The sequence below is a fragment of the Pseudophryne corroboree genome, chromosome 1 (genome assembly GCF_028390025.1).
Source record: "Pseudophryne corroboree isolate aPseCor3 chromosome 1, aPseCor3.hap2, whole genome shotgun sequence".
Lineage (NCBI taxonomy): Eukaryota > Metazoa > Chordata > Amphibia > Anura > Myobatrachidae > Pseudophryne > Pseudophryne corroboree.
This window is the reverse complement of record NC_086444.1, coordinates 1,138,877,451-1,138,903,973: the sequence shown is the minus strand read 5'-3', so window position 1 is coordinate 1,138,903,973 and position 26,523 is coordinate 1,138,877,451. Positions and strand designations below refer to the sequence as shown.

Genomic DNA, 26,523 nt, shown 5'->3' with positions numbered 1-26,523 from the left:
ATTGCTAACGCTGGTTACTTGAGACTGTTATTTAGAAGCCATAACCAGCCTGCTTCAATTGTGCGCCAGTTTCCTGTTTACCTGCCACTTGTAAATTTTGTTAGGATAATAAAATGGAGTTGGATACTATATTATGTTTGTGTTGTCATTGTGTCTGAGAGGTAAAGCAGGTCTGCCGCTCTGATCACCCGAACCTGATTCACACTAGCACCCCACAATTTAGTTCAAGTTTTCGGCACCGTAAATGTCATGTGTTTGTTTGTGGGTGGACATTACATTACCCTCCCAGATGGAATGGGAATGAGAGTCGAAAGCCTGGGATTCTTTCTCAGCTTCTGATGAAGGACCAAGTATCCGAAAAGCTTTAAGCTGGTGAATAAACCAAAGGGACAGCGCTATCGGATCCACTACTTACCTGAGGAGAAGAAAGAATCTCAGGCTTTCGGACTCTCATTACCATTCCATCTGGGAGGGTAATATGGTGGAGGCTGAGCATAGGCGATCCCATACCCACAGTCATTGTGTGGTGACATGCTTGTTATGATGATTTTATTGTGAGTTTAATGTAATAAAACTTCTGTCATTTGTTCAGACAGTGTTGCACTAGGGGAGTCATTCCGAGTTGATCGTAGCTGTGCTAAATTTAGCACAGCTACGATCATGTTCCCTGACATGCGGGGAGACGCCCAGCACAGGGCTAGTCCACCCCGCATGTCAGTGCCGCCCCCCCGGCACAAATACAAACGCATTGCACAGCGGCGATGCCTTTGTATTTGAGGAGTAACTCCCGGCCAGTGCAGCTCCTGCGGCTGGCCAGGAGTTAATGGTCGCTGCCGCCCCCCTCAACGGTCCGGCCACGTCTGCGTTGGCCGGACCGCTCCCAATAAATGGCGGCTTAACGCCGCCGTTCAGCCCCCTCCCGCCCAGCGACCGCCTCTGTCTCAGAGGCGATCGCTAAGCAACGAAAGCTGCCATGCGCTGGCGCACTGCGGTGCATGTGCAGTTCCGACCTGATCACTGCACTGCGACAAACTGCAGTAAGCGATCGGGTCGGAATGACCCCCTAGATCCCATTTCTTTTATTTTTGAGATTGGATATCCACCGGAATTTGTCTATGGAAATTCCTATGGTGTGTGGATAAGAACTACTTCAATTAAACATGACTTGGATTTTTCATGGTCTCAACTTTTTTTTGGAGTAAGAACTTTTTCATTTAATTATGTGGTTTGCGCCATTGTGAGGAAAATATTCTGTAATTCTATGTCATTTCTTGGTGGTAATTTGTGAGGTGCCGCTTTTTTCTCACAGGCTGCATTCTGCTAGTTGCGCAGTCAAGATCATTTTGTATTGTTAGTTCTCGAAGATGTCTGGAACAACTTGCCTGCCAAGTTCCTTCTAAAACTGTGTGCAAGTGTACCTAGAAGAACTGATGCTGTTTTGAAGGCAAGGGTGGTCACACCAAATATTGATTTGATTTAGATTTCTCTTCTATTCATTCACTTTGCATTTTGTTAATTGATAAAAATAATAAGAATTTACTTACCGATAATTCTATTTCTCATAGTCCGTAGTGGATGCTGGGGACTCCGAAAGGACCATGGGGAATAGCGGCTCCGCAGGAGACTGGGCACAAAGTAAAAGCTTTAGGACTAGCTGGTGTGCACTGGCTCCTCCCCCTATGACCCTCCTCCAAGCCTCAGTTAGGATACTGTGCCCGGACGAGCGTACACAATAAGGAAGGATTTTGAATCCCGGGTAAGACTCATTACCAGCCACACCAATCACACCGTACAACTTGTGATCTGAACCCAGTTAACAGCATGATAACAGAAGGAGCCTCTGAAAAGATGGCTCACAACAACAATAACCCGATTTTTGTAACAATAACTATGTACAAGTAATGCAGACAATCCGCACTTGGGATGGGCGCCCAGCATCCACTACGGACTATGAGAAATAGAATTATCGGTAAGTAAATTCTTATTTTCTCTAACGTCCTAGTGGATGCTTGGGACTCCGAAAGGACCATGGGGATTATACCAAAGCTCCCAAACGGGCGGGAGAGTGCGGATGACTCTGCAGCACCGAATGAGAGAACTCCAGGTCCTCCTCAGCCAGGGTATCAAATTTGTAGAATTTAGCAAACGTGTTTGCCCCTGACCAAGTAGCTGCTCGGCAAAGTTGTAAAGCCGAGACCCCTCGGGCAGCCGCCCAAGATGAGCCCACTTTCCGTGTGGAATGGGCTTTTATAGATTTTGGCTGTGGCAGGCCTGCCACAGAATGTGCAAGCTGAATTGTACTACAAATCCAACGAGCAATCGTCTGCTTAGAAGCAGGAGCACCCAGCTTGTTGGGTGCATACAGGATAAACAGCGAGTCAGATTTTCTGACTCCAGCCGTCCTGGAAACATATATTTTCAGGGCCCTGACTACGTCCAGCAACGTGGAATCCTCCAAGTCCCTAGTAGCCGCAGGCACCACGATAGGTTGGTTTAAGTGAAATGCTGAAACCACCTTAGGGAGAAATTGAGGACGAGTCCTCAATTCTGCCCTGTCCGTATGAAAAATTAGGTAAGGGCTTTTATAGGATAAAGCCGCCAATTCTGATACACGCCTGGCTGAAGCCAGGGCTAACAGCATTACCACTTTCCAAGTGAGATACTTCAAGTCCACAGTGGTGAGTGGTTCAAACCAATGTGATTTTAGGAATCCCAACACTACATTGAGATCCCAAGGTGCCACTGGAGGCACAAAAGGAGGCTGTATATGCAGTACTCCCTTGACAAACGTCTGAACTTCAGGTACAGAAGCTAGTTCTTTTTGGAAGAATATCGACAGGGCCGAAATTTGAACCTTAATGGACCCTAATTTGAGGCCCATAGACAGTCCTGTTTGCAGGAAATGCAGGAATCGACCCAGTTGAAATTCCTCCGTAGGGGCCTTCCTGGCCTCGCACCACGCAACATATTTACGCCAAATACGGTGATAATGTTGTACGGTTACATCCTTCCTGGCTTTGATCAGGGTAGGGATGACTTCATCCGGAATGCCTTTTTCCTTCAGGATCCGGCGTTCAACCGCCATGCCGTCAAACGCAGCCGCGGTAAGTCTTGGAACAGACATGGTCCCTGCTGGAGCAGGTCCTGTTTTAGAGGTAGAGGCCACGGGTCTTCCGTGAGCATCTCTTGAATTTCCGGGTACCAAGTCCTTCTTGGCCAATCCGGAGCCACGAGTATAGTCTTTACTCCTCTCCTTCTTATGATTCTCAGTACTTTTGGTATGAGAGGAAGAGGAGGGAACACATACACTGACCGGTACACCCACGGTGTTACCAGAGCGTCCACAGCTATTGCCTGAGGGTCCCTTGACCTGGAACAATATCTGTCCAGTTTTTTGTTGAGGCGAGACGCCATCATGTCCACCTTTGGTTTTTCCCAACGGTTTACAATCATGTGGAAGACTTCCGGGTGAAGTCCCCACTCCCCCGGGTGAAGATCGTGTCTGCTGAGGAAGTCTGCTTCCCAGTTGTCCACTCCCGGAATGAACACTGCTGACAGTGCTATCACATGATTTTCCGCCCAGCGAAGAATCCTTGCCACTTCCGTCATTGCCCTCCTGCTTCTTGTGCCGCCCTGTCTGTTTACGTGGGCGACTGCCGTGATGTTGTCCGACTGGATCAATACTGGCTGACCCTGAAGCAGAGGCCTTGCCTGACTTAGGGCATTGTAAATGGCCCTTAGTTCCAGGATATTTATGTGAAGTGACGTTTCCATGCTTGACCACAAGCCCTGGAAATTTTTTCCCTGTGTGACTGCTCCCCAGCCTCTCAGGCTGGCATCCGTGGTCACCAGGACCCAGTCCTGTATGCCGAATCTGCGGCCCCCTAGAAGATGAGCACTCTGCAGTCACCACCACAGCGACACCCTGGCCCTTGGAGACAGGGTTATCCGCCGATGCATTTGAAGATGCGATCCAGACCATTTGTCTAGCAGATCCAACTGAAAAGTTCTTGCGTGGAATCTGCCGAATGGAATCGCTTCGTAAGAAGCCACCATCTTTCCCAGGACCCTTGTGCACTGATGCACTGACACCTGGCCTGGTCTTAGGAGTTTCCTGACTAGGTCGGATAACTCCCTGGCTTTCTCTTCCGGGAGAAACACCTTTTTCTGTACTGTGTCCAGAATCATCCCTAGGAACAGCAGACGTGTCGTCGGAATCAGCTGCGATTTTGGAATATTTAGAATCCATCCGTGCTGTCGTAGTACTATTTGCGATAGTGCTACTCCGACCTCTAACTGTTCTCTGGACCGTGCCCTTATCAGGAGATCGTCCAAGTAAGGGATAATTAAGACGCCTTTTCTTCGAAGAAGAATCATCATTTCGGCCATTACCTTGGTAAAGACCCGGGGTGCCGTGGACAATCCAAACGGCAGCGTCTGAAACTGATAGTGACAGTTCTGTACCACAAACCTGAGGTACCCTTGGTGAGAAGGGCAAATTGGGACATGGAGGTAAGCATCCTTGATGTCCAGAGACACCATGTAGTCCCCTTCTTCCAGGTTCGCTATCACAGCTCTGAGTCACTCCATCTTGAACTTGAACCTTTTTATGTAAGTGTTCAAGGTTTTCAGATTTAAAATGGGTCTCACCGAGCCGTCCGGCTTCGGTACCACAAACAGCGTGGAGTAATACCCCTTTCCCTGTTGTAGGAGGGGTACCTTGATTATCACTTGCTGGGAATACAGCTTGTGAATGGCTTCCAATACCGCCTCCCTGTCGGGGGTAGACGTTGGTAAAGCAGACTTCAAGAACCGGCGAGGGGGAGACGTCTCGAATTCCAATTTGTACCCCTGAGATACTACCTGCAGGATCCAGGGGTCCACTTGCGAGTGAGCCCACTGCGCGCTGAAATTCTTGAGACGGGCCCCCACCGTGCCTGAGTCCGCTTGTAAGGCCCCAGCGTCATGCTGAGGACTTGGCAGAAGTGGGGGAGGGCTTCTGGTCGTGGGAAGAAGCTGTCTGTTGTAGTCTTTTTCCCCTTCCTCTGCCCCGGGGCAGATATGAGTGGCCTTTTGCCCGCTTGCCCTTATGGGGACGAAAGGACTGAGCCTGAAAAGGCGGTATCTTTTTCTGCTGCGAGGTGACTTGGGGTAAAAAGGTGGATTTCCCAGCCGTTGCCGTGGCCACCAGGTCCGATAGACCGCCCCCAAATAACTCCTCCCCTTTATACGGCAATACTTCCATATGCCGTTTGGAATCCGCATCCCCTGACCACTGTCGCGTCCATAATCCTCTTCTGGCAGAAATGGACATCGCACTTACTCTTGATGCCAGAGTGCAAATGTCTCTCTGTGCATCTCGCATATATAGGAATGCATCCTTTAAATGCTCTATAGTCAATAATATATTGTCCCTGTCCAGGGTATCAATATTTTCAGTCAGGGAATCCGACCAAGCCACCCCAGCACTGCACATCCAGGCTGAGGCGATTGCTGGTCGCAGTATAACACCAGTATGTGTGTATATACTTTTAAGGATATTTTCCAGCCTCCTATCTGCTGGCTCCTTAAGGGCGGCCGTTTCTGGAGACGGTAACGCCACTTGTTTTGATAAGCGTGTGAGCGCCTTATCCACCCTAGGGGGTGTTTCCCAACGAGCCCTAACCTCTGGTGGGAAGGGATATAGTGCCAATAATTTTTTTAGAAATTAGCAGTTTTCTGTCGGGGGTAACCCACGCTTCATCACACACTTCATTCAATTCATCTGATTCAGGAAAAACTACGGGTAGTTTTTTCACACCCCACATAATACCCCTTTTTGTGGTACTTGCAGTATCAGAGATGTGCAAAACCTCCTTCATTGCCGTGATCATGTAACGTGTGGCCCTACTGGATAATACGTTTGTTTCTTCACCGTCGACACTGGAGTCAGTGTCTGTGTCTGGGTCTGTGTCGACCCACTGAGGTAATGGGCGTTTAATAGCCCCTGACGGTGTTTGAGACGCCTGGACAGGCACTAACTGAGCTGCCGGCTGTCTCATGTCGTCAACAGTTTTCTGTAACGTGCCGACACTGTCACGTAATTCCTTAATTACGGCCATCCATTCAGGTGTCGACTCCCTAGGGGGTGACATCACCATTATAGGCAATTGCTCCGCCTCCACATCCTTTTCCTCCTCATACATGTCGACACACACGTACCGACACCCAGCACACACACAGGGAATGCTCTGATAGAGGACAGGACCCACTTAGCCCTTTGGGGAGACAGAGGGAGAGTTTGCCAGCACACACCAGAGCGCTATATATGTATAGGGACAACCTTACAATAAGTGTCTATCCCTTATAGCTGCTTATATCTGTTATTTTGCCAAATAAGTGCCCCCCTCTCTTTTTTACCCTGTTTCTGTAGTTGCAGGATGCAGGGGAGATTCTGGGAGCCTTCCTACCAGCGGAGCTGTGTGGGAAAAATGGCGCTGTGTGCTGAGGAGATAGGCCCCGCCCCCTTCACGGCGGGCTCTTCTCCCGCTTTTTTCTGGAAAACTGGCAGGGGTTAAATACATCCATATAGCCCAGGAGCTATATGTGATGTATTTTTCGCCAACTAAGGTAAATTCATTGCTTCCCAGGACGCCCCCCCCCCAGCGTCCTGCACCCTCAGTGACCGGAGTGTGAAGTGTGCTGAGAGCAATGGCGCACAGCTGCAGTGCTGTGCGCTACCTTATGAAGACAGGAAAGTTTTCTGCCGCCGATTTATGGACCTCTTCTTGCTTCAGCATCTGTAAGGGGGCCGGCGGCGCGGCTCCGGGACCCATCTATGGCTGGGCCTGTGATCGTCCCTCTGGAGCTAATGTCCAGTAGCCTAAGAAACCCAATCCACTCTGCACGCAGGTGAGTTCGTTTCTCTCCCCTAAGTCCCTCGATGCAGTGAGCCTGTTGCCAGCAGGTCTCACTGAAAATAAAAAACCTTTTTAAACTTTTACTCTAAGCAGCTCAGGAGAGCCACCTAGATTGCACCCTTCTCGTTCGGGCACAAAATCTAACTGAGGCTTGGAGGAGGGTCATAGGGGGAGGAGCCAGTGCACACCAGCTAGTCCTAAAGCTTTTACTTTGTGCCCAGTCTCCTGCGGAGCCGCTATTCCCCATGGTCCTTTCGGAGTCCCCAGCATCCACTAGGACGTTAGAGAAAAACTATTAATACTTCTATTTCTGAAGTAGCAGTGATATTATGATGCGTACCAAGAGTAAGTGAGTATGCGCTCCGTGGGTTGTATAATGTGTATACCAGGTGCTCCTCCAGGGGTAATTCAGCTAACAAATAAATCTCCTCCTCTAGTTTCTTATCACTTCATAGACATGTACATGACATATAACAAAATACATGCTCCCATAGTGTAACAGAGTATATTAAAACCAAATCAATTTACTTTACACATGCACACATAGTTAAATAGTACAAGAAATATAAAAAATAAGAGCTTCTCTGCAGCAGTCAGATGCTGGGGGTTGTTGAGACAAAGCGTACAACCAAATTCCAATCTTTCGGTAGCTTCTTTTGAGTTCCAGAAAATGGTACAGTAAATACAAAGCTGTGTTGTTATTCCTTGTAGCCGAATGTTCCAACGCGTTTCATTCCTGTCCTAGAACATCCTCAGACGAAAATATATGTATAATTTACAGTGCAATTGTAATATTTAGTCCTTTTCATAATAAGATAAGCCTATTGGATTCTCAGATTCCACCAGGACTTGTTTGTCAAAAGAGACCGGGTAAAGCTCAGCAAAGACGTGTCAGACCAACAGGTCACACCAGACAGAAGGGTGGTCTTCAGTATGCCGACTGACGGGATCCCGGCGCACAGTATACCGGAGCCGGGATCCCGACAGCCGGCATACCGACACTTATTCTCCCTCGCAAGGGGCTCATTTGCGCTCGCCACACTGTCGGTAAGCCGGCGGTCGGGCTCCCGGCGCCGGTATGCTGGTCGCCGGGAGCCCGACCGCCGGCATATCGTAGTGAACCCCAGAAGGGTGGTCTTCAGTATGCCGACTGATGGGATCCCGGCGCACAGTATACCGGCGCCGGGATCCCGACAGCCGGCATACCGACACATTCTCCCTCGTGGGGGTCCACGACCCCCCTGGAGGGAGAATAAAATAGTGTGGCGCGCGTAGCGCGCCACCGTGCCCGTAGCGTGGCGAGCGCAGCGAGCCCGCAAGGGGCTCATTTGCGCTCGCCACACTGTCGGTAAGCCGGTGGTAGGGCTCCCGGCGCCGGTATGCTGGTCGCCGGGAGCCCGACCGCCGGCATATCATAGTGAACCCAGACAGAAGGCAATGCAGAATGGTGAGGCAGTCAGCTGACAGGCACAGGGTCAGGGCAGGCTACAATGATTAGGCTCAATGAACAGGCTAATATTTGTAACACAGTATGAACATATCAACACCCAAATAAAACAGGTTTTCATATTTATTCTGAACTACAGCCTATGGCAGACAGAAAGCAGGTATGGCTATTAATTATTCTTGTTCATGGAATATTCTTTTTTTCATTGCATTTAATAATAAAAAACAAAACAGTTATTTGTATAATTGCTGCATTATTTTATTATTTGCTTAGTGTAAAGAGATTTGTGTTGCAAATTAGTTCTGTTATTGTGTACTAATAAAACAAATAGCGTAAGTATCTGCTATGATGAGTGTTCCATTTGTACCTTGGCTGAAGGGGATTTTGTTTACATGTCTCCTCTCACCACAACTTTCCCATTCATGCTTGTATCGCAGATGTTTGCACAGCTGTGTTAGGAAACAGCTGCAGAGAAGAACGCGTGCTGGCTGATTAAGGTCTCCGGGATTTAACCATTTGTGCAGCGATGTTGGAAATTACCAAGTGTTTCTCTATAATTGTTACCACGTGGGCTGGGTGTATCATGCAGCCAGACTGTGTTACATCCCACCCTTATTTGTATGTATGCCAACATCTGGAACGACAGTATGCATAAATACGTACCTACTGGGACAGCTCTTCTGATGTACAACTGTCCCAGAGAAGTATTGACTTTTAGGGCCGTGACCTAGGGATGGCCATTGACCATCGATTATTCAAAATGATCGATGGTCTATGACCGATGTTAACTACTCTTACCATTGATGGGGGAGAACCAGATGGTTTCCCGCCATTGATGTTAAAGAGTTATCAAAAAATCTTTTTTAATCTTGGGTGTCAGGAACATAGCTCCGCCCCACGATACCTGTGAAGCCGCGCCCACGGGCCCTGATTGGCCCGCGACTCACTCAATATTAAGCTACGGGTGACCATTGATGGTTCCCTTAGAGATGGTTTTCCTCCATCGAGGTTATCAATCAATGGTACCATTGATGGTAACCATCGATGGATAACCCACGGATGGCCATCCCTACCGTGACCCGGGAGTTCTAATGTGCATGCATGGCCCTCTGCCAGCGCATTCTCAAGCCACGGGGGATGGATCCCTCTCTAGGGACTTCTTACAAAAAGAGGGTTTCTGTCTATAGACAGACAGTTAAAAGATAGACAGTCATTAGTTAGACACTATAAGGTCGACAGTCAAAAGTCAGACAGGGTCAAAAGTCAGACAGAGTCAAAAGTCAGACAAAAAAAATTGGTTTTTTTTTTGCTTTTCTGTTTTTTTTACAACTTTTGCCTCATTTACTATCCATGTCACAAACTATTACCTTTTAGAAAAGTTGTGGCGAGCGAATCGAGACACCGAGCCCGAAGCGTTGCGAGCTGACGAATTTCACCAAATTTGGGTTAAAAAATTTTAAAAACACACAAAAAAACACAAAATATTTTTTTTGTGTGTCTGACTTATGACCCTGTCTGACTTTTGAACATATAGTGTCTAACTAATGACTGTCTATCTTTTAACTGTCTATGAGCTATACCACACCCACAAAAAGAAGCCCATTGGTTTCTATAGGCAACACTATCCTAGCTCAAGCTCCAGGCAGTTTAGCTTTCCGGAGCTTGATTCAAGTGGGAACTTTGCAGCCCCAGCAGATATACAGTACATATGGGACACCGTATATATAGGGGGTCATTCAGACCTGATCGCTACGGTGCGTTTTTTGCAGCCTACAGAGGGGAGGGTATTGTGTCTGTGCAGGTGTGCGATCGCTTGTGCTGGAGAGCAGTTCGTGCAGTCTCTGCACAGCCCAGGACTTACTCACACTCTGCGATGATCGGGGCCAGAGCTGATGTCAGAAATCCACCCACAAAATGCCCTCCTGAGTTTTTCCGGACACTCCCTAGAAACGGTCAGTTGCCACCCACTAACGCCCTCTTCTTGTCAATCTCCTTGCGATCGCATGCAGAATTTTTGCACCATCCCATCGCTGTGGTCCGTCGTGCTTGCGCATCGCGGTGCATACGCATGTGCAGTGCAGCCTGATCGCTTCCTGTGAGAAAACGCACAGCAGCGATCAGGTCTGAATTGGCCCCATATTAGTACTGCAGTTTTCTGAGGTTTTCCTGCATCTTTAGTAAGGATACATCCTGTCCACAGACAGAAGCCTATTCCCTCTTATTTAGGCAAACTCTGTCTCACCAGCTTTTGGTGAACTACAAGACCCAGAATGCTTTGCTTAGACTGTATGCAGGCAGAAACAGACAAGGCAAGGTATCCAGCTGAAAGGAATCTTTATATATATATATATATATATATATATATATAAAACAATATTCTCCACGAGGTGGAAGGTGCACTCACGCAAATATATAAATCAGTCCAGATATAAAAGCATAAGCTTTATTATGGTCAATAGATAGCCTCAATGTCATATATGTATACAGGTACACCACCGATTTTCCGGCATCCTCGGTTCCAGTGCCGTGCCGAATTATCGATTTTGCCGAATTAACGGTGGAAACTAATTTTGCACCTTCAGAACATTCTAAAGCAATAAATAGTAAAATATATGCTACAATATAATATTAATTAATGAATAAACACAGTAGTGTATGCAAAACTGTTTATAAGCAAAACAGGTATCAGGTACGTTTTGAACAACCATTAACAGTAAGTGAAACAGTCACTACAAGGAAAATACTAAACCTCATGCTAACTGACACTTGTGCGCGCTGTGTCTTCCGCCCATGTGCGGTACTTGCTGTGACCTTGGACGCCATAACAGCCCCACTGATGCTTGCTGTGTCACCTGCAGTGTCCGTGGAAGCTGTACCCACTGACACTTGCGTGTATTGCGTGTTACGCCCATGCGCAGAAAATGTTCCAGATTAAAGAATGTCCCTAACCCCCTTTAATCCGGACAAATCAAAATTGTCCGGATTAAAAGAGGTTCCGGATCATCGGTTGCCGCAAAATCGGTGGTGTACCTGTATATAAATATACACAGTGCACAGTAACTTTTAGGACACACCATATATATTGTGACAATTCTGGGGTAATTAGCTCGGTACAGTGGTGCAGTGTCTAGGTGCCTACGCACAGTCCACACCCAACTTTTCAGGTTTGACTAAAAGAAATGGTGCTTTATTATCAACATAAATGAAACAAAAGCAATAAACATCCATCCCAGCACTAACTCACATATTTGCCTCTCACTATACTTTGGCAGCTAGTCTAAAAGTCTCTCTCGAAGTCTCAGTCCTTTCTCCTGCAGGTGTATCCCCAGGCTCCGGGCTGACTTGGCTTGGCTGCCACCACTACTCACATAGGGACAGAAGTACTGTACTAAGCCTTGGAGAGTGATAGAGTGAAGAGAGAAAAAGTACCAGCCAACCAGCTCCTAACGGTCATTTATCAAACACAACTTGTTACATGGCAGTTAGGAGTGGTTGGCTGCAGAGGCGTAACTAGGGTTTTTGGAGCCCAGGGCAAGATCAATAATGGCGCCCCCCCCCCCCCCCCAAAAAAAAATAATAATAATATTTTTTTCTTAATAAAAATAATAAATTAATAAAATGATAATAAAAACAAAAAACAAAAGGAAAGTATGTGCAGACGCCACCGGTGTCACTGCATATAAAGATGTCAGGGTGTGTATGTATGTGTATGTAGGTGCAGTGGTCGAAGTTGAATTTTTGAAGGTGGAATGAAAGAGTGCAGATAGCAATTATGCGCGCGCGCTCCGGAAAAGGGGCGTGGTCACTCAAAAGGGGCGTGTCCTTCAGTGTAGTAGGACCCCTTATACTATCTAGTACTGGTGCCCCTTTCACATTATAGCACACGGTATGAGCCGAAATTCACATTATAGCACACAGTATGAGCCGAAATTCACATTGCCCCACACGGCATGAGCCGAAATTCACATTATAGCACACAGTATGAGCCGAAATTCACATTACCCCACATGGTATGAGCCAAAATTCACATTATAGCACACGGTATGAGCCGAAATTCACATTATAGCACACGGTATGAGCCAAAATTCACATTACTCCACATGGTATGAGCCAAAATTCACATTTCCCCACATAGTATGAGCAGAAATTCACATTACAGCACACGGTATGAGCCGAAATTCACATTACAGCACACGGAATGAGCCAAAATTCACATTACCCCACATAGTATGAGCCGAAATTCACATTATAGCACACGGTATTAGCCAAAATTCACGTTACAGCACATGATATGAGCCAAAATTCCCATTATAGAGTTAGGGGATCCTACCCCCAGAATTAACATGGCCTGTGGGGCACTATGATGAGGGGAGCCCACCCCCTTAATAGACTAATTGCAGAGTTTAGCAGCGGAAGGGCTGCAGCGGTTTCTCACCCCAAGCTGCGGCGCTTCTGCCACCTCCGACACTCCACATCTTCGGCACCACCCGGGATGCAGAGCACCGCACCGGGTATGCACCCTTTTCAGTGTGGCCTGCTGCGCTCCGAAGGGGTTCTTGTTTCATGCTGCAGGATCCCGATGTGCGCCTTCCTCCCCGCTTTTACTGTCACGGTAAGCATTAGTATCGTTTACCGCAGAGGCCATTTTCTGAGGCATATGTGTTAAACCTCAGGAACTGAGATGCCCTTCTCACCATACAGCTGTGTGGCCGAGCCGGGCGGGGGGACAGCCAGCAGCAGCATGCCGGATATCAGCAGCAGAGGGTGCGGGCTGTACATACTTGAGGCAGCTGGATATTCAACAGTGCTGAAAGCCTCCGGAGCCCGCACCCCCGGAGCTGCAGTACACCGGCAAAGGACACCCATCCCCCGAACCCTGCGTAGCCCAAAGCCGGAGATCAGCAGCATGTTGAACGCGGAAGCAGAAGCTGCTTATTGCCGGTCAGCATGCTGCTGATCTCCGGCTTTGGGCTCCGCATGTGCATTACAGCCCCCACCCTCGGCTGCTGATATCCGGCATGCTGCCCCTGCTGCTGGCTTTCCACCCGCCCGGCTCGCCCACCCAGCTGGATGGTGAGTGAGAAGGGCATCTCAGTGCCCGTGGTTTAATACATATCTCTCTTCGGTAAATGGCCATTAGTACATCCCACACACACTGATTACACACACACAGACTGGCCACCCCCAAATCCTACACACACCCACTCAGACTACACACACACACATTCTCATACTTTCCTCTCCCCCACACACACACTGGACTGCAAAAATTTACACACACTGACACTGTTCCACACACACACAATTAACACACACTCACACTGTCCCACACACACAATTAACACACACGCACACTGTCCCACACACCAGTGGCGTGCGGTGAGGTCAGTGGCGTGCGGTGAGGCACTACAGCCATAATGTCTGCCGAATCCTGTCGATGAACCCTACCGCCACCGAGCCAATGCCCGCCACTGCCTCTGAGCCGATGCCCGCTGCCACCACCAATGGCTTACAAACTCGCCCACCATCAACTGACCCAGCCCTCCGCCACTAATTTGCAACTCAGTCCAAAGTCGCCAATGCCCGCTGCATGCCTGCTCATCATACTTATGATATATTGTACATTTTTATAGAAAAAAATAATAATCAGTGTTTGGGACTGGGAAGGGAGTGGGAGGAGGACATGAATGCAATTTTGTTGTCCAGGGTTTCCATTAACTTAATGGAGAAGGGTCTGAATGGGTTAAAAATGTTAAAAAAAACTGCGTGAGGTCCCCCTCCTAAGTATAACCAGCCTCGGGCCCTTTGAGCCGGTCCTGGTTGTTTAAATACTGGGAAAAAATTGGACAGGGGTTCCCCGTATTTAGACAACCAGCATCGGGCTCTTAGTCCGGTCCTGGTTCCAAAAATACGGGGGACAAAAGATGTAGGGGTCCCCCCGTATTTTTAAAACCAGCACCGGGCTCCACTAGCCAGGGACATAATGCCACAGCCGGGGGACACATTTATGTAGGTCCCTGCGGCCGTGGCATTACCCCCCCAACTAGTCACCACTGGCCGGGGTTCCCTGGAGGAGTGGGGACCCCTTAAATCAAGGGGTCACCCCCCCCTCCAGGCACCCAAGGGCCAGGGGTGAAGCCCGAGGCTGTCCCCCCCATCCGTGGGCTGTGGATGGGAGGCTGATAGCCATGCAAGTAAAAAAAGAATATTGTTTTTTGTTGTGGAACTACAAGGCCCAGAAAGCCTCCCCCGCTTGCTGGTACTTGGAGAACCTCAAGTACCAACATGCAGGGAAATAACGGGCCCGCCGGTACCTGTAGTTCTACAACAGAAAAAATACCCAAATAAAAACACAACTCACACACCGTGACAGTAAAAATTTATTAAAGCACACTGACACACTCACACATACTTATCTATATCCCACGCCGGTCACGTCCACTTGTCCAGTAGAATCCAATAGGGGTAGCTGTAAAAATGAGAGACACATTACTTACCTACATCCCACGCTGGTCACGTCCACTTGTCCAGTAGAATCCAGTAGGGGAATCTGTAAAAATGAGAGACAGATTACTTACCTACATCCCACGCCGGTCACGTCCACTTGTCCAGTAGAATCCAATAGGGGTACCTGTAAAAATGAGAGACAGATTACTTACCTACATCCCACGCCGGTCACATCCACTTGTCCAGTAGAATCCAATAGGGGTACCTGTAAAAATGAGAGAGATTACTTACCTACATCCCACGCCGGTCACGTCCACTTGTCCAGTAGAATCCAATAGGGGTACCTGTAAAAATAAGAGACAGATTACTTACCTACATCCCACGCCGATCACGTCCACTTGTCCAGTAGAATTCAATAGGGGTACCTGTAAAAATTAAAATGATACTTACAAACTGCAATCCACAGGAGGAGAGAGAGAGAGAGAGAGAGAGAGGGGGGGGGGGAGAGACTAACCTGCTGCTGGGGAGACCGGCACACACTGCAGGGCCACGACGGGAGGCCGGAGCCGGCGGAGGAGGGGGAGAGCCGCACACCGCCGCTCCTGTCAGCGGAGGAGGATGGGGCGCACACTACAGACGCCAATAACCGCCGGGACAATTAACACACACACACACACAATTAACACACACGCACGCACACTGTCCCACACACACAAATAACACACACGCACACTGTCCCACACACAATTAACAAACACGCACTGTCCCACACACACACAACACACTCACACTGTCCCACACACACACACACAATTAACACACACGCACACTGTCCCACACACACACAATTAACACACACTGTCCCACACACACACAATTGATACACACGCACACTGTCCCACACACACACAATTAACACTCACGCACACTGTCCCACACACACACAATTAACACACACTCAAACTGTCCCACACACACACAATTAACACATTCACACTGTCCCACACACACACAATTAACACACTCACACTGTCCCACACATACACAATGAACACACACGCACACTGTCCCACACACACACAATTAACACGCACTCAAAACTGTCCCACACACACAATTAACACACTCACACTGTCACACACACACAATTAACAAACACGCACTGTCCCACACACACAATTAACACACTCACACTGTCCCACACACACACAATTAACACACACACTGTCACACACACAATTAACAAACACGCACTGTCCCACACACACAATTAACACACTCACACTGTCCCACACACACACACACAATTAACACACACACACTGTCCCACACACACAATTAACACACGCACACTGTCCCACACACACAAACAGTCACACACACAATTTACACACACTCAAACTGTCCCACACACACAATTAACACACTCACACTGTCCCACACACAATGTCCCACACACAACACACACGCACACTGTCCGACACACACACACACACAAAAAATGTCCCGCACCCCCTTCCCGCTCACCTGCACTCACTGCTGTTCAGGGCAGGGGCCGCACGCCCCCCCGAGGTCGCGCACGCGCATGCGCGCACCTCCGCGGTCGCGATCGCGCAAGCGATCGCGTACACACAGAAACAGTCACTTTGCAGGGGGGAGTAGGGGGAGGCTCCTGGCTGCCGCTGCCTGTCTATTGTGACAGGCACAGCAGCCGGGGAGACAGGGAAAGCGCCGCGGGTAGCGCCGGCGGAATCCCTGAAGCATGGGGCGAGTGGGCCGTGCAGGTGCCGGTGGCGCCCCCCTCTGTTGGGGCTGCCATGGCGCCCAGGGCACGTGCCCTGCTCGCCCCGTGCTAGATACGCCTCTGGTTGGCTGATACTTTATCTCTCTCTCTCTCTGAGGCTTAGTATATCTTCCCTATGCAGTCTCAGTTATTGTCGTCCAGACAAATTGGTTAAATCCGTGATTTAACCAATTTGTCTGAATGACTGTTTTGTCCATTCTACAATGTTTGGGAGCAAATGGTCCCCATTGATTGTAAACTTGCGAGCAGGGCCCTCCTACCTGAGGCTCTATGACTGCTTGTTATTACCCAGTTTTGTCTTATCATTGTGTCCACTTATATAGCGCAGCAAATTCCATTGCGCTTTACAAGAAACTGTTAATAAATAAATGTTAATTTGTCATTTGCCAGATTTTCATTCCAACCAGACAGATTTACAGATGGTCTGCCAGATAATTGTAAAGTGAATGCCCAATTTAAGTGATAGATATAGAGAGAAAGAGACAAGTGAAGATATAAAATAACCTCAGAACGTCATTTGTTTAAACTTGAAAATAGTATGAAGCAAGACCCTTTTTTTTTTTTTTTTTACAATACGTAACCTTTATTTGTACAGCACAAATATATACATTACAAGCAATACACAGGATATTACCTGCAACTGGCATTGGTGAAGAACCATTTGTCTTTTACAAAATAATTATTATTGTGCAAGTATAAGGCATTAATTCTATAAGAATCATGTGATATATTCCAGAATGACTGGATTCTGATGTCATTTTCCAATGCCTACAGTCAGAGATATACCCCAAAATACAAAAAGGATTAAATCATCAAGTACCTGTCCCTTCCCATCTAGAGTGACGGATAACATAAATGTCACAGGCATTGGGGAGGGGCTTCCAGTGAACCAGAAGTTGCAGACTATTTTATTATATATACAGCTAACAAATAAATGGCTGGGTCAGAAAATTTGTATTAATTCCCACAGGTTCACTTAAAAATATCTACATGAAGTGTACACTACCTACAGCAGTGGCAGCCATTTTGTGAGTTGGCCAATATTCTAAAGGTTGTAGCCTTCCAAGACAAATGATAGGTGGCTTTTTGTTATATTGGTACAGTGCCTGATTTTGAGTTGGGAATAAAGTTTTTTTTTAAAAAGGGCAAGTAACTGTGCAGTGCAAGGAGAGTAAATATATATATTTTTTAAATTGCATGCAGGGTAAATACTGTCTGCTTTTGCATGTACTGTAGTCCACAAAAGCTGGACAGCTTTATTTTTATTCTGGAAGAACATTAGGGATACAGCGATCAACCCTTTGTGTGGTGTGAAGGGCTGAGCGCTGTACCCCCAATGTTCTTCCATTTACGTTTGTGAGGTTTGGGCTACCTCTGTACACAGCAGCACTACCCGACCCATATTAGGGGGTCTATTCATGAAGCAGTGAAAAGAGTGGAAAAGTGAGCCAGTGGAGAAGTTGCCTAGGGCAACCAAACAGCTGCTCTGTATAATTTTATAGTATGCAAATTATAAATGTTACGGTAATGCTGATTGGTTGCCATGGGCAACTTCTCAGTTGGCTCACTTTTCTACACTTTTCACTGCTTCATGAATATACCCCTAGGTATCCACCTCAGTGCGCAGGGTCCCCCATTCTTATCTTTATACTGCAATTTAGATTTCAGTTTGAACACGCCCCTCTCAAATCTAAGGGTGAAACTGATCAAAGTTTGGAGCCTGTAACGTGGAAGTAAGGAACTGATTGGGTGGTACTTTGGTGCGTATGTATTAAGCATGGAGAAGTGATAAAGTGGAAGGTGATAACAAACCAGCCATTCAGCTCCTGTCATTTTTCAAACCCAGCCTGTAACTTGACAGTTAGGAGCTGATTGGCTGGTGCATTATCACCTTCCACTTTATCACTTCTTAAAGCTTAATACATCTGCCCCTTTATCTCTCTTCAAGCTATGATAAATATTCCCCTAAATCTCTCTGGATAGTTTAACAGCTGCCTCACCTGCAGCGTAACATAGTTTTACCCAGGTGCACAGGTAATCGCACCTCTGCACCAGGCCCTGTGTCCACAAACTGTCTGTGTCCATTAAGTGTAGCCATTGTGTCAGATTGTGCCTATCACCAAATACTTACCCTATCGTATAACAAGATCTGCCTTCTGCCTCAATGGGAATCAAGAATAGTATGGTTAAAAGCTGTGTTAATGTATTAATCAAGTTTTGCTTTATACAATAAAAAAGAATCTGTAAGAGTAAATTTTACATAGTACATCTCTTAAAACACTTCTGTGTTTTATTACATCATCTAAACGCTAACACATCAGTCTAAGCAATATAACAATGATCTATTCTTATTAATGTATATGTTGTTTTTTACCATGTGATACTGGCCGGTCAGTTGTTGTTACTGCCAACTGCAATAATTTATACAACGAAAATACCTCAAACTGCAATAAGTCACAATATGTGCATTGGTATAGGTTCAGAAATGTGCTAATTGCTGAGACCCAAGAATATACACACTGTATATATATATATATATATACAGCTGCACATCAGGAATCATTTATTAAACACCTATACAATGTATTTTTTTTCCGCCAAATAATCTTTTAATATAATATTGCACATACAGTACTGCTTATAACGTATCTATTTTTCATTCACAGCTCTCAATTATGAAACGATTTCCACAGACAATGGGGTCTATTCATGAAGCAGTGAAAAGAGTGGAGAAAAGGTCCAGTGGAGAAGCAGCCAATCAGCGTTAAAAGAAGCCTTTGTCAAGTACAATGGGGGTCATTCCGATCTGTTCGCACGCTGCCGTATTTCACAGCGCAGCGATCAGGTCACTACTGCGCATGCGTATGCACCGCAATGCACAGGCGCGTCATACGGGTACAAAGCGGAACGTTGATGTGCGATGGATTTGACGAATAATCCATTTGCACAGCCGATCGCAAGGAGATTGACAGGAAGAAGGCGTTTCTGGGTGGCAACTGACCATTTTCTGGAAGTGCCGTGGAAAAAACAGGCGTGTCCAGGCGTTTGCAGGGCGGGTGTCTGACGTCCATTCCGGGACCTGACAGGCTGAAGTGATCGCAGAGCTACTCAGAAACTGCACAAAAACTTTTTTCACAGCTCCCCTGCACGAGCAATCGCACATTTGCTATGTTAAAATACACTAAAACACTCCTCCCCCATGGGCGGCGACTATCTGATCGCACGGCTGCAGAAAACTGTTACCGTGCAATCAACTCGGAATGACCCCCATTGTACAGTATAACATGTTAGGAAGATGCTGATTGGTTGCCATGGGCAACTTCTTCACTGGTCTGTTTCTCCACTCTTTTCACTGCTTCATGAATAGACCCCGATATTGGTGGTCATTCCGAGTTGTTCGCTCGCTGCCGATTTTCGCAGTGCAGCGATCAAGTGAAAAAACTGCAAAAATGCGCATGCGCTAAGTAATTTAACACAAAACTTTGGAGATTTACACAGGCTCGAGCAACGTTTTTTCAATGCTCGAGTGATCGTAGTGTGATTGACAGGAAGAGGGTGTTTCTGGGCGGAAACTGGCCGTTTTCAGGGAGTGTGCTAAAAAACGCAGGCGTGCCAGGTAAAAACGCAGGAGTGGCTGGAGAAACGGGGGAGTGGCTGGCCGAACGCAGGGCGTGTTTGTGACGTCAAACCAGGAACTAAACGGACTGAGGTGATCGCAGTCTAGGAGTAGGTCTGGAGCTACTCAGAAACTGCAGGGAATTATTTAGTAGCAGTTCTGCTAATCTTTCGTTCCCTATTCTGCTAAGCTCAGATACACTCCCAGAGGGCGGCGGCCTAGCGTGTGCAATGCTGCTAAAAGCAGCTAGCGAGCGAACAACTCAGAATGAGGGCCATTATCATTATTTTGCCTTGTGGGTGAAATACAGCACTTTGGAAAGCTAAGGAATTGCTCCCTTCCTGGTAATGTAAAAACACATTTCTTGCAGTATTTCTGTAACAAGAAAATGTGTTAAGTCTGAAACTGAGTATTTACATAACAACTGAGCCTGTTGTTGCAAATTCAGTTTTTCTATTTCAAGGTAAATATTAATTCTTTGTGTATTTAATCATATTTTGAGTGTGTTTGTAATTAGTTTTGTGTTTTGTATTAATAGGAAACTATGATTGTCAAAATGACGGAACAACATAACGGCAACATCAGCATTGGCGGCTGCGCGTGCCTGAGCGAAGCAACACTTGAATTGCTCCATCGGGCGCCATCTAGTGGCCACCGGCGTGTAAAACACTTGAATTCCCCCCACAAAGGTAAGGAGCAGTGTTTGCCTTTTATTATATAGGATTTGCCTAAGGAAACTCATGTGCAGCAGATTTTATTATAGTGTTCCTTAGTTGTCGTAGTACCTTTTATTATATTAATACATACTTCAGGGTCTGTGTACTAAGCCTAAGTGGAGAGAGATAAAGTACCAGCCAATCAGCTGCTAACTGCCATGTTACAAGCTGACAGGAGCTGGTTGGTTGGTACTTTATCTCCGTCCACTTTCTGTCTCTCTCCAAAGCTTAGTACATAGACCCCTCAGCCTTTTTGGCTTAACCTGCAAGTTCTTACATTTCTGAAATACAGTATAGTACAGACATGGCTCAAACATTTATAATCCACCAGGACAAATACAATCGTTGACCAGCTTGAAATGCAGGTGTTTCTTGTCTTCTGTTATATCTTTCATATAAAATATTGGATATCTGGCACCAGCGTGCTTGGGCGGAAAACACGTTGTATGCTTTACAAGAGGGTACTGCTTGTTCTCATCCCGCTGCAGTGATTCTGTCAGGACGTGCTGTTCAGTGGACAATGACTTTCTACAGCTGTAATGTTCTGACTGGTACATTAGTTAGTTGTTTATTTTTGAACTACTTAGAAATATCGGGTTCTAAGTTGAATAACAGGTCGTCATTCCCTCTTCGAACTTCAAGTAGTAAAGGGGATTCATGCATCACCGCCTCCTGCAAATCACTAGAGGTCATCAGCGGCCGCCCGTTCACCTTTACAATAATGTCTCCGTCCTTGATTCCACCTCTGCAAATGCATTAATAAAACATAATCATTCTCAGCCTTTGTCTGCTGCTTGCTTCATCTTTTCTAGTATGCTGTGGGCAGTGTCGGACTGGGGCATGTAGGGCCCACCGGGGAAATGCAGCGGTAGGGGCCTGTGTTAGGGGTGTGGCCAGTCTGCAGAGGGGGTGTGGTGCCACCTCATTGGTTTGACTAACCATTAGAGAGTGCAACGTCTGGGACCCTTCATAAATATATACAGTAAATTCAGCTGCTGCATGCATAATAATGTGCCATATTAATAACAGATTAATAACAGCAATGCACTGAAGAAAATACACCATAGTCCAGTATATAAGGTAACATATGTATAATGTATAATTCAAGTGCACAGTCTGGAACCTGATCCTTAGATGGTTTCCCCTGTACCCCTGTGGGCCAGTCCAAGCCTGGCTGTGGGCCTGACCACCCTCAGTACACTCCTCTGTCTTTATGGTCCCCTCCATAATGCTTCAAGCTGACACTAAGGGCATAATTCTGAGTTGCGCACAAATCCAACTGCGGCTGCATCAAGTGGTTTTTTTTGGGTTTGTTTTTTACCAAGCTGTGCACACATCACGGCTGCATACACGTCTTTATACCTATCCATCTGCCACTTCTCATTGGCGGATGGATGGGAGTTACTGGGTGGCGCTGTTCTAGTGCACTTGCATGTAGTATAAAGTTGCCATGGGCATGTAAACAGTTAAGTCTGGTTCTCCTGCACCAAGGATGGGACTGGTGTAAATGCTGATGACAGTAATGACAGCTGCTTTAGCGAGCAGAGGGCTGAGAGCGGCGCAATCGTATAGATGCGTTTGTCTCAGAATACCGAAGCATGTTCGCATGGGACGTATGATTGCAGAAACCATCACGAGCCACGTAGAAATTAGGCCCTAAGACAGGAGCAAGTATAACACCTCAGTGACTAGTTTATCTGTGTATGACTGTATATGCAGATGACAGTATTAGCGATTCACAGGAGAGTGCTCTGCAGACCCTTCACAATTGTTATGAGGGGTCTAGATGTGATTGCGGCTTCAGGCATGCATACTACAATAGCTTGTATTCTTATGTATAAAAGCCCAATTGGCGTTAGTATAGATTTAGGATCAAGACTGCAGCCCATCAGTGCTCAACAAGGGCCTGGTGCAAGAGCCGCATGCAATGACAATCTTCACATAGCTGAGAGACTTTTTTTGCAGCTGCCCACAAATTTCTAAAGACTCGTACGGCGCAGAGTGTGCGCACAAAGATGCTGCAGAGATCAAGAGGCACGGTATCAGCAATGTTGTGGAAAAGGAACAAGAAGAGAAAAAGAACTGTATTGTCGATGCACAGAAAGAAGGGTGACCTAATTATCGCAACCTTCTGAGAAAAATATATTACTAAAATTTAACTTTTATTGATGTCTAGTAAAATAGTGTGACAATAACTAACACACAAACTACGAGTATAGACGAAACATAGAGGTTAAAATCAAGACATATACAACATGTACCACAAGTGCAATGAAATAATAAAGGTGATTAACGATTAAAATATGTGTCCGCGTGTCTGTTCTTATGTCTAATTATATAACTATATAATTAGACATAAGAACAGACACGCGGACACATATTTTAATCTTTAATCACCTTTATTATTTCATTGCACTTGTGGTACATGTTGTATATGTCTTGATTTTAACCTCTATGTTTCGTCTATACTCGTAGTTTGTGTGTTAGTTATTGTCACACTATTTTACTAGACATCAATAAAAGTTAAATTTTAGTAATATATTTTTCTCAGAAGGTTGCGATAATTAGGTCACCCTTCTTTCTGTGCATCGACAATACAGTTCTTTTTCTCTTCTTGTTTCTATTGATTAACCTTAGCTGTAGTCGATAGCACCCCCAGCAGGAATGGTGAATACCTTAATGCAACAGGGGTCATCTTTCAGAGCTCTAGAAAGCTCCTAATTTGATATACCAAAATTGTGTGTGTGCAGATACAATCCCACTATGTTGTGGAAAAGTGATGGCGTTCCTGGACAGAGACTGGGAGGTGGCTAGAAATGCATGCACCTGCAATTGGGCTGGGTCAAGATTCGATGGTGGCGTATAAGGATGCACCAACTGGTATTACAGCGTGCACGGGTGCTAAAATTGGGCATCCCTGACCATGCATATTTGGTCGCACAGATGTACACAAGGGAAGGAGTTTGTATCGATATTTACATAAAGTCATAGGTGGGCAACGCAGAATCAGGCTCCATATTTTGTGTACATAAGGCTAAACTAAACATAGTAAAGCAGCCTAAAAGGTTTATTAATAGCATTTAATGAATATTATTATACAAATGCGCAAAAAACGATCAGCCAATTATGTACTGGCTTCAAACAGTCTAGTTAAGTTAGCCTAATATAATCGTTGTTTGTGATTGGTTAATAGTGTTCCTGCTAGAAATGTAAGAGGGCATGGCGCAGGGGTTGTGAGGGTGGGTGCATTCACGGCCTGCCGGGAGGGGGCAGGGCCCCGCTGGCATCACTATTAGGGGCAGTCAGCCCCCTCGACATCACTAATGGGGGTCTGACCAAGCCGGCGGCATCAATGAAGGGGGCGTGCCCAGCACTGGGCTTCTCCCAAGCTCTCCATTTAATGTGAATAGATGCCGTGCACATGCAGACGGCATCTATTCACGCAGCTTGCCCTATAAAAATAAGCCTAGCGTGAACACTAGGTTGATATGAGGTACTGAATCACGCTATAAAAAAAAACATTCTCAAACACTTTATTTTGTGTAATGGCCTGTGTTTTTTTTCACTACAGTGATGTGACACAAATGATTAATGTGACCGAAAGCGCATGTGACCATTCAGAGCCAATACAGTGAGAGCTAGCAGCTTGATGATGTCACAGGATGTTTCTCAGGACTACACTGAGCATGATCCTGCCAGTACATTATGTTGTTTACTTTCATACTAATAGTAGTCAAGAATAGTCATAGTTGCCCAGGAATATTCATAGTTGCTCAGCAGATGGCTATTTTCATGCAAATATGCAAATGCTGAATGTAGATATGTATCAGTATATTTGACAGCAAATTGATTGCTAAGAACATCATTAATTATCAGTGATAAGTGACACTGGAGTCCTTACCTCTGAGAGGGGGAATTAGGCACAACTTCATGAACATATATTCCACTGCTAACATTGGGAAAGTCTGGATTATTCGCCCTCAGTTCCTCAACAAGTCTAGAACCAAAGATCAGTTACGTATTAATATTATATTTTTGTTACACATCTATAGAAATAATTCAGCAGTGCTGTAGCGTCATGGGATGCGATAATGTAAATATATATATATATATGTATATATATATATATATATATATATATATATAAATAAATCTATAATAGTCCTTAAACACATTCCTCTGTAATCTAGAGAAGTAGAACTGACCCATTAATCACTATTAATTAATCAATCACTATTAATGACACAAGTTATAATACATTCATCTTTTCACAAGTGACATATGCCTATGGACCATTTGGAAAAGGGAGTTTATTTGCTTACACCAGAGAACAAATCACTGTCACCATGGTTACCTATAACACTAGAGTACAAATCACTGTCACCATGGTTACATGTAACAGCATAGTACAAATGTGCACAACAGAAAAAGAGAGACTGAGACTTAACTAGCGCGTTGTTAGTTCCTTCTGATTCTTATGATCCCATGGAATTTCCTTGGTCAGGATCGGATACCATATGAAAAAAAGATGTGTGTATATAGTGAAATATTAGTATTTCACTATATACACACATCTTTTTTTCATATGGTATCCATCCTGACCAAGGAAATTCCATGGGATCATAAGAATCAGAAGGAACTAACAACGCGCTAGTTAAGTCTCAGTCTCTCTTTTTCTGTTGCGCACTATATGGGTGAGGGGTGAAGGAAAACCTCCTTAGAAACTTTGAGACTATACCAGCTGCTAAATTTGCGCACGAAGGTATCCTATTTATTTCTGCATAGCATAGTACAAATCACTGTCACCATGGTTACATGTAACAGCAGAGTACGAATCACTGTCACCATGGTTACGCATAACACCAGAGTACAAATCACTGTCACCATGGTTACATGTAACACCAGCGTACAATTCCCTGTCACCATGGTAGTCAGATACACTGTAGTGCGGTAAGCTGAGGCTGACAGCCGAACCATGGGAAGAACTCCTAACCACAAGCAATACAATTTTAGCTTTTTACTTACTAAATACAGTCGCTAATTTTACAAATATATTCAAAGATCAAATATGGCTCTTATGTAAACAAGACAAAGCCTCCAAGTGACATATAGGTTATAGTAAGCCTTTCATACATCACAGATACTGTATATTGTGGCAATATTAAATATGTTTAAAAATCCTGAATCTCCAATCCTGACCAAAAATGGTGAGAATCTGCAAATTGGCACTATTAACATGTTGAATATCCCCATTTGATCGCCGGCGGATCCGGTCGGCGGATCTGGGATTCAGGGCTGCATATGTATGGAGGCCTTTAGTTAACCGCTGTTTTAGCCATGACTGCTTCTCCCCATGACTGCTGTGACAGGACTTGCTGAGTCAGCGCTGCGTGCTCTTTAATGCATTTATACAGCTCTAAATATAAAGACGAAATCCAAATACACTTGTTAAAGTTTACATGTCACAAGAGAGCCGCAACACAAAAGCAGTTTATTTTTTGTTCCAGGACAAGTTAAGCCTTTGAGTGCGCACACAGGCTCCGGGCAGAAAGTATTGTCAAACACTACAGCGAGAACATCTCCACTGCAACTAG

The 26,523-nt window shown here is 45.8% G+C and overlaps 2 protein-coding genes across 3 annotated transcripts in view; both read right to left on the bottom strand.

Annotated features, from left to right (window-relative positions):
* TRMT44 (tRNA methyltransferase 44 homolog) overlaps positions 1-12,950 on the bottom strand; it is a 325,304-nt gene extending 312,354 nt beyond the window's left edge. Inside the window, exon 1 of the mRNA XM_063924178.1 lies at positions 12,782-12,950. Coding sequence (XP_063780248.1) covers positions 12,782-12,911 — 130 coding nt within the window. The 5' untranslated portion in view covers positions 12,912-12,950. The remainder of the gene's footprint in view (positions 1-12,781) is intronic.
* Positions 12,951-17,160: 4,210 nt separating this feature from the next.
* Positions 17,161-26,523, bottom strand: part of HTRA3 (HtrA serine peptidase 3) — a 46,831-nt gene continuing 37,468 nt past the window's right edge. For both annotated transcript variants that reach the window (XM_063924113.1, XM_063924122.1), the window contains 2 exons: positions 24,831-24,926; positions 17,161-21,674 (listed from right to left, as the gene is read on the bottom strand). In XM_063924113.1, the coding sequence (XP_063780183.1) occupies positions 21,509-21,674; positions 24,831-24,926 (262 nt within the window). In that variant the 3' untranslated portion in view covers positions 17,161-21,508. The remainder of the gene's footprint in view (positions 21,675-24,830; positions 24,927-26,523) is intronic.